This window comes from Humulus lupulus, chromosome 1, assembly GCF_963169125.1.
Source record: "Humulus lupulus chromosome 1, drHumLupu1.1, whole genome shotgun sequence".
Lineage (NCBI taxonomy): Eukaryota > Viridiplantae > Streptophyta > Magnoliopsida > Rosales > Cannabaceae > Humulus > Humulus lupulus.
The window spans coordinates 177,026,856-177,035,862 of NC_084793.1; the positions used below are offsets into that span (position 1 = coordinate 177,026,856).

The 9,007-nt window shown below is 40.8% G+C and overlaps 1 protein-coding gene across 1 annotated transcript in view; it reads left to right on the top strand.

The window, feature by feature from the left end:
* LOC133800772 (mitotic spindle checkpoint protein MAD1) overlaps window positions 1-7,144 on the top strand; it is a 36,043-nt gene extending 28,899 nt beyond the window's left edge. Inside the window, exon 16 of the mRNA XM_062238830.1 lies at window positions 6,722-7,144. Within this exon, the coding sequence (XP_062094814.1) occupies window positions 6,722-6,811 (90 nt within the window). The 3' untranslated portion in view covers window positions 6,812-7,144. The remainder of the gene's footprint in view (window positions 1-6,721) is intronic.
* The last annotated feature ends 1,863 nt before the right edge of the window (window positions 7,145-9,007 follow it).

Consider the following 9,007-nt stretch of genomic DNA (forward strand, 5'->3'; position numbering starts at 1 on the left):
TAATGGTTTGGAAGACTTGCACTTTTGGATAATTAGGTTATAGAAGGTTTTTCACAAATAACAGCACACACAAGACATTCACAGCATACAGATTTCTCAAGAGAGTAAATTTGGATTGAAGGGAGTCTATTATTGATTATCCACTCATTACAAGCTAGAGGAGATAAAAAGGGTACTAGAAGAAAGAAGCTTGGGGGAATTCGATGACCTCTGAGCCTCTATACCAAGAGGGAATTTTCTTCCAATCTTTCCTAAGATTGTTTCTCAGTACATTCTACACATTAAAATGACACATTTAACCAACCCAACCTCAGCACTCTCCAAAGAGATAATCGGCGACAATTGTTCATATGAATTATTTTCTTAACCCTTTAAGAGTGCACCCACTTGATTTATGGTTTTTAGATTTATCATATTGGTATTCTTAATGGATTTTTTCTACTATATGAGAGAAAGTTATGAGAGAAAGTTCGAGTTTTTCACATAACCCCACTGGTTATGTGAAGCAAAATATCCATTTCCCCACTGGAATTGGACGTAAAAATGTTTCCGTTCTTGATAATTCTAGAAACATCCTTCATCGTTATTGGAGTTTCAAAACAGAGCACAAGGTATTCATGGTCACTTTGATCAACGATGGTCGGGCAGTCCGATTATGTGAAAGAACAAGGTTGTCTGGATTCGAGATTAGGCTGTGTTTAGAAGGCGCAAGGTGGTTGGTTGATGAGATAAGGCGTTTGTCGGCCTTGAAGGATGCCAATAGGAAAGGTTTCAAAAGCTCTTTCAGAAACTACAACCATAGGGTGACAATGCGTTATTATCCCGGATGAAGGTTGGGAATCATGCTGGATGGAACTGAACAATTGCCTCCTTGGTTCGGTTGGGAGACACGAAGGATTCAAACAGAAGGAGCAGAATCAAAAAGCCAGCCTATCAAAGAAGTCGTGGGCCTCTGTGGTAGCAGGGAAGGAAGAGGAGATTGATAATAGGCTTAGAAGTCAAGCCAGCCAATTCTTTTTGGGCAATAAGGGTCATGTAGTGCTGGTGTTTCGCAGCAAAAGCCAGCATCAGTGGCAGAAAATTTTAGAAGAATTACAGAAAGTTTTCAGAGTCAAGGTGGATTCCACTTTTGTGTCTGATGATAGAATAATTATTTGGTGTCCCCGTGAAGGCTTACAACAGGAACTAATACGTAGAAGGGAGATTACTATTGCAGGAGACATGCAGGTGTTTTTTCAACCGTGGAATTGGAATAATCAGGAGGCAAATAGGAAAGTCAGTTGTTTCCAAAACTGGAATGGGATCGAAGGCATTCCTCTGAATATCTGGAATATTCACGTGTTCAAGGTCATTGGGGCTATTTGTGGTGGTTTAATGGCAGTGGAAAAAGGATCGTTAGAGATGAGAGATATCTCTTTTGCCCGGCTGAGACTTTTTGGAGATTGTAATGGCTTCATTCCGGGTTCAATCTCCCTGCCGTATGAAGGAAGCAGCATAGTTTTAAAGCTTTTCAAACTGGATGATCAGCCTTTTCAATCCAAAGGTGGTGACCGGAGTTTGTGGGTTAAGAAGGTGGTTGACGACAGAGGAGTACAGACTGAGGCAAATCAAAGATCAAGGAGGAAAATCTGGGTTAGAAAAACAACCCAGAATCCGGTGGCTGAGTCTGAGATTCCAGAGCCGCCGACAGAGATTCAGAAGGATGTATTTTCAGGTTTGATGGCGCTGGTGGTAGGGGGTGCAGCGTCTGAGATGTTGCCGGAGGTCAACCATAACGTTTCCCTGTCGCTGGGGGAATTTATTTCGGATCCGGATTTCTAGGAGGGTGATCACGGGAAAACAGGGAGGGTTATGCTATCCTCATGCTACTCCTTAAAGTCTATTTTCAATAGACTTTTTTCAGATCTATCCATCTCAGAAAAGGAAAGAGAGGACACGTGTTTTAGTTATTTGTTATCTGAATTCACGTGTCCAAAAAGGAAATTCAAATTTGCCCTTTATGTTGGACATTTGGGCTGGGCCTTGTCTTTGGAAAACAGGGCCTTCTCTTTTAAAATTAATTTAACCCATGTTAGGGCTCTCTTCATTCCAAATGACTTGGGAGTGGGCTGCCGGCCATGGAGGGTTTTTAAGAATAATAGGAACAGGCCCATTCGAATTATTAGAAGCCCAAAACCTTGTGAGGCCTTCGGCAAGGGGAGAGTTTCTCTTTGGACAGATCACTCAGTAAAGACATTTAGCCGTGGCGTTGTTTCTCTTCAACAATCAGAAACGGAAGAGACTAGCCTTGAGTTTTCAACTAAAAGCCTGAAAGTGTATCATCGTAAGCCAAAAGGTGCTTTTCCAGTAAGAAATTCTCTTTTAGAAGAACAGTTAGAGACAATGATGGATACAGGACAAGATTTGGCAGAGGAAGAGTTCTTTACACCGGTGGAAGATGGTCCTTCGGAAATTTGTAGTTCAGAGGAGGAGGATTTAGCTTTAGACTCGGATGTTGACAAGGAGGATATGGAAGATATCGTAGTCCAAGCTAGAAGGTTGTGGTGCGAAGAAGAGGAAGGGGTAAATTCTGAGGCAAAACTGGATCCTGGTTGTGAGGTAGAGGGCGTGGGTTTAGAGGCAGAAACTGCGGAAGAGGCGGATAGCCCTCATGATCTTTCAAGGCTTGTTCCGGTGATGGAATCTTATGGAATTTCTCTACTACCTAGTAATCTAGGGGAGGAAGAGAAAGGAAGCCCTTCATCTTTGCCTAAAAAGAGTGCACGTGAACTTAAGAAACTTGAGTTTAATGTGAATTATGAGAATAGGAGAATGTTTGGGTGTCGTAAGTTCTCATGAAGATTTTATCATGGAATGTAAGGGGAAGTGGTAATAAAGAGAAGTGGAAGGCGATAAAAGAAACCATTTGTAAGGTCAATCCTGACCTTATTGTGCTCCAAGAGGTGAAAAAGGTTAAATTAGACAGAAGTTTTATAGGTAGTATTTGGAGATCCAGATTTAAAGCTTGGATTTATCAGCAGCCGTTGGGTAGATCAGGCGGGACGTTAGTTGTTTGGGATATTCGTAGTGTTTCTGTTTCTGATTCCTTGGTTGGGGAGTTCACCGTTTCCATTCGTATTGAAGCTGAGGGTAAGAACCCTTGGTGGTTTACCGGTGTTTATGGGCCAGTGGTTTATGGTAAAAGGGAGAGTTTTTGGGATGAGTTGGCTGGTTTACAGGTCATTTGTGGCAGTCATTGGTGTCTAGGGAGAGATTTTAATGTGGTTAGGAGAGGAGATGAAAAACTGAATAGCGTGACCAACACTAGAAGTATGAAGAATTTTGTTGCGTTGATTAGAGAGATGAACTTGGTGGATCCTAAGCTCCATAATGGCCGTTTCACTTGGTCTAACTTCAGACAGAGGCCTATCTGTAGTAGGCTCGATAGATTTTTATTTTCGCCCTTGTGGATTGAGTTCTATCCTTTCATTCGTCAGGAAGTGTTGGTTCGCATTGTCTCAGATCATTGCCCGATTGTGTTGAACTCCAATCCTTCTTCATGGGGTCCCAGCCCTTTCAGATTTGATAATTCCTGGCTTGAGCATAAGGATTTCAAGGTGTTTTATCAAAAGTGGTGGAACTCGTCTAAGCTGATGGGGTGGCCGGGATATGGATTCATGGAAAAGCTTTCTTTGGTTAAAGACAAAGTTAGGGGGTGGAGTAAGGAGGTTTTTAGTTCAAGAACTTTGCTTAAACATTCACTGGAAAGAAGGATGTTCGAGTTGGATAGGTTAGAGGAAGGTGGACAGTGGAATGATCATCTTCTTTCGGAGCGAAGGAAGATTAAGGAAGAATGGCAGCAAGTTGTATTTGAAGAGGGTAGAGGAGTTTGGTTTAAGTCAAAATGTCAATGGGCAAAACAAGGAGATTCTAATTCCAAGCTCTTTCATAGTATCCTTAGCGCACGTAAAGCTAGGAATTTCATCTCCCGAATTGAGCAAGAGGATGGGACTATCCTTGACAAGGATGTTGAAATAGAAAAGGCAATTGTTGATTTTTACTCCTCGTTGTATTCTTCGGTCCCTAGGAGGTGGAGTGGTGTCGAAGGCATTTCTTGGGAGCCTATTCCCTCATTCTTGTCCTCTCTCATTGAGAGGCCGTTCTCGGAAGAGGAAATTCGTCGGTCAGTTTTCGATTGTGATGGATCTAAGGCTCTGGGTCCCGATGGATTCTCTTTGGCTTTCTATCAGGACAATTGGGATACGGTTAAGAGTGATCTCCAAGCAATGTTCGATGTTTTCTTTAAGGATGGGGTTATTCATCGGAGGACCAATGAAACTTACATTTGCCTAATTCCGAAGAAGTTGGATAGTTGTCGGGTGCGAGATTTTAGGCCAATTAGTTTGGTCACTAGTCTCTACAAGATTATTTCAAAGGTGTTGGCTGGTCGTCTTAGAGGGGTTCTCTCTGATACTATAGCTGAGACTCAAGGAGCTTTTGTAGAGGGCAGGCAAATCTTGGATACAGTGTTGGTGGCTAATGAGGCAGTGGAGGAGTATCGGAGTAAAGGCAAGAAAGGGTGGGTTTTCAAAATTGATTTTGCTAAGGCTTATGATTGTGTAGATTGGGATTTCCTGGGATTCGTTATGGAAAAGAAATGTTTTGGTGTAGTTTGGAGAAAGTGGATTCTGGGTTGTTTGTCTACTACTTCTTTCTCCGTGTTTTTAAATGGGAGACCGAGGGGGAAATTTAAAGGTTCTAGAGGTCTTCGCCAAGGTGATTCTCTTTCACCTTTCTTGTTTACCTTGGTGGTTGATGTTTTGGGTAGGATGGTGGATAAGGCCAAGAGCGTCTCGGCCTTGCGAGGTTTCAAAGTAGGGAAAGATTTGGTGGAAGTCAGCCATCTTCAGTTCGCAGACGACACGATTTTTTTTGTGGACGATAACGATTCCTTGACTGCTCTGTTGGATATTCTGAAAGTTTTTAGCATGGTTTCTGGTCTTTCAATTAACCTGCAGAAGTGCCAGTTATTAGGGATTAACTTGGAGGAGGAGACAGTGAAGCTTCGTGCTAGGGAGATTGGGTGTGAGGTGGGTCAGTGGCTTGTGAAGTATTTGAGTCTTCCTTTGGGGGATTCTCCCCGTAACGAAGGTTTTTGGGAGCCCGTGGTTTCAAGTTGTGCTAAGAGGTTGGATAGGTGGAAGTGTGCCTTCCTTTCTAGGGGAGGCAGATTGACACTTATCCAATCGGTCATTTCTTCTATTCCGGTGTATTATTTGTCGCTCTTTCGTATTCCTAAGGGGGTCGTGGATGTGTTGGAAAAGCTGATGCGAGACTTTCTTTGGGAAGGGGCTGATCATTCTAAGTCGGATCACCTGGTCTCGTGGAAAGAAGTTTGTAAATCTCGGGATCACGGGGGCCTTGGGATTGGCAATTTAGATGCAAGAAATAAGGCTTTCCTCATGAAGTGGTTGTGGCGTTTTCCGATGAAAAAGAACACCTTGTGGCATAGAGTGGTGCTGAGTAGGTATGGGGGGGATGGAGGTTTTTGGGACACTGGAAGAGGAAGGAGGTTGTCTGTTCATGGCCCGTGGAAATATATTTCCTCCCTTTATGAGGAATATCTTCAGTTTGTTAGTTTCAGGGTGGGGAAGGGGGATCGTATCCGCTTTTGGGAAGATGTTTGGATTAATGGTGCTCCTTTAAAGGATCAGTTCCCAGATTTATTTTTGATTTCGATGGCCAGCAATTGTTTGATCAGGGACATGGTGGTTTCAGGAGGGGTTTCGGGCCTTCAAAGTCAGGGTTGGGATTTGCGTTTTAGAAGGAATCTGTTCGATAGGGAGGTCACCAGCCTCTCTCAGTTATTACTTTTGTTAGAAAGGGTGGCTTTACCAGTAGTATTAGAAGATTGGAGGGCGTGGTTACCCGATGGTAATGAAGTTTTCGCTTGCAAATCGGCCTTTTGGAGGTTAAGCTATGCTCAGCTGGGTTTTGTTCGGGAGTGGGGAAAGTCTTTGTGGAAAAGTGTCTCTCCTTCCAGAGTTAAAGTGTTTGGTTGGCTGGTCTTCAACGACAAACTTAATGTTCATGACAACTTGCAAAGAAGAAGACCCTATCATTGTTTGTCCTCTGCTTGGTGCGTTTGTTGTAAGCAGGCAGGGGAGTCCACTAGCCATTTATTCTTGGAGTGTCATTTCTCAAGAGAAGTGTGGGGAAAAGTCTTAGCTGAGTTTGGTATTCTTTGGTGTATGCCCTCTAACTGTTCTCAATTGTTTCTCACTAAGTTAGGGGGCAGCAAGCGAGTTTCTCGTCTTTGGCAAACTTCCGTGTTGGCAACTTTTTGGGCCTTATGGCTAGAGAGAAATAACAGACTTTTCGAAGATGTGTCTAATTCTATAGAGACTATTTGGGATAAAGATAAAATTTTGGGTGGCTACTTGGGTGTATAGAAACAAATTTTTTGAGGGGTTCCCTTTTCTGACCTTATTAGAGATTGGGGCAACTTCTAGATTTAATTTTTGCTGTTGGGGTTAGTTGTGGTTTTTTTTTTTGCTGTTTTGTTGTTTTATTTGAGGTCAGTCTTTGACCTCTGTCTCTTTTTCAAAAAAAAAATATTGGTATTCTTAATGCTTATAATTTTTTGCAGAATTGAATATCATTTAAATTGCTAGCAACTTCAATTTTTAGCTTGGTTATTTATGCCTTATGAACTAACTCGCTTGAACACTGCATCTTACAGGTTGAGATCTTTATTAAGAAGATGAATTCAATTCCAGCTTTCACTGCCAACTTGACAGTGGAATCTTTCAACAGACGAACATTGTCCTGAGTGTTTCAACTTGCCCTAATTATTTGTAAATCTTATAGTCTAGCACAGAAGAACCAGGATTGTGGATTGTATCTTTATTATCCTAGATAATTTCAACCCTTTAATCCTCATTTACATAGTCTTCACTTGGGTGTTGAACTTGTGCTATCTAGCCAATTCTCCTCTAGTTCTTAGGAATTGAACACCCACTAAAAGATGGTTTGCGAATTTTCTTTTTTTTTTTGTAATTCATTACATGACATTGTAAGCCACCAAACATTGTAAAGCGACTAAACTAAAGTCTCAATTCTACTCGAGCTTGAAATTAGAATGCATTATCAATTGGAAGTATCATCTAATTATGACATATATTCTGTTTTTTTTTATGAAAAAGTTAGTGGGGGAATTTTATGGTTCGCCAATGGGTTTAACAATCATGATGCCGGGGGCAAAGGCTGTTATTCATGCTATATATTGATGAAGCTTATGATTTTAGAGAATATATTGCAAGTTCTGCTAAGAGTGGTCTAGTTCTAGTCCCAACACCACAATATGTCCGAGACATGTTTCATTAGTAACAGACATGATTTGACAATAAATAAGAGAAATCGGAGAACAGTCTCTCAGTGGATTTATTTTGGGGTTAAGGGGTGGCTACTTTCGTTTCTTTTTGACTTTATTGGCATAGGTTTCATTGAGTTTCGTTCAGTTTACTAGTAGATGTTGGCACTTGCTATATAGCCTTTATGGTAAACCCTTAAAGGATTACAGTTCAACGTGGTTTCCCTACTGGGATGACAGCTTTTAAGCTAAGCACTTGTATTAATAAAAAATATTCCATTGAATGTTGGCAATGGGATTACAAATTTCCTCAACATCCTACATCCAAATCTTTTGTCTTTGGGACCCTTGAAAAGTGCTTATATTGGAACATAACTTGGCATATAGTTTAGCCTTTTCTTTTGAAGAAGTGGTTTTCATACTTGCTTACATAAGATTACTTATTGGATCCATTAGAGAAAAAGGAGACATTTTTTTGTCATAATGTTTGGCAAAATTAATTATTATTTTTCTGTTGCTGCCCCAAGTTCCAAGAGACTATTTCTCTCCAAATAACCTATAAGCGTAAAGAACAAGGCTGCAATGCCAATAAAATAACATAATTGAGCTCAACAAGCAATAGATTCAATTCAATAGTATTCTATATAGTATTGAAGGCGACAAAGAAGTCAACAATTATGAGTGTTGACCATATTTTTTGCTATCAATCTAATCAAAGAACTTGATAACACAGAAGTTTTACGTAGTTCAGGTTATAAAGAGTCCTAGTCCATAAGTCTTTGATACTAGTGAGTTTAAAGCTTGTTTGAGCAAGCTTCAATGGAGTCTTAGACAGCGTATATATTGCTCTGAGTTTAGAATGCTTGGCTAGCCAAAGTTTTGAACCCTTTACAAGGAGATATCTCAGTCCTATTTATAGGGGCCTCAATCATTAATGTTCTTAATGGACAATTAATACAACATTCCTCATTATTTGGGGAGTAAAATGCAAATTAATTACATAGGGATGCACTAATAAAGACCATGGGCCTAGGCAGATTGTACGGGGCCCATTTGCAAAAAGCTGCCCACAAATTTTACGGGGAACAAGTATCTGATAGTGTCAAGATACAACTGCACGTTCGCCCATGTCAGGCGACGTTGTGGGAAATGTCGATTGTCGAGTGTACGAACTCGACACCACTACTTGAGGCTCACCAAAAATTGTTAGACGATCTTTTGGTAGGCCACAGCTGCAGCGATTGACACATGGTAGCTACCCCAGGTCCAAGGGCAAGAATCCTAGACCTGAGGAATTGGTGAATGAAGAAAGAGAGAGGAACACCTGAACGGTCCTCGGGTCGTGGCCTTTTGTGGGGACATCTGTTGGGGTTTTATGCCCTAATTAAAACCCAAATTCTTTGTAATCTCATTTTATTATCAATAAAAGAATAGAAATCATTTTTTGACTTGGTTAATCACTTTGCTCACAAGTTTTATTTTCATGATTATTTGTTTAATATAAACTTCTATTAAATCCCAAGCATATAGCTAATCTTATTTATAGTGACGTAATCACAGTGGAATATAAATATGATTATATGTTCAAAACAAGTTAGTCCTAAGATTAGTCAGTGCACAGGATTTACACTGACTTGCCAATCTACGATATGATCT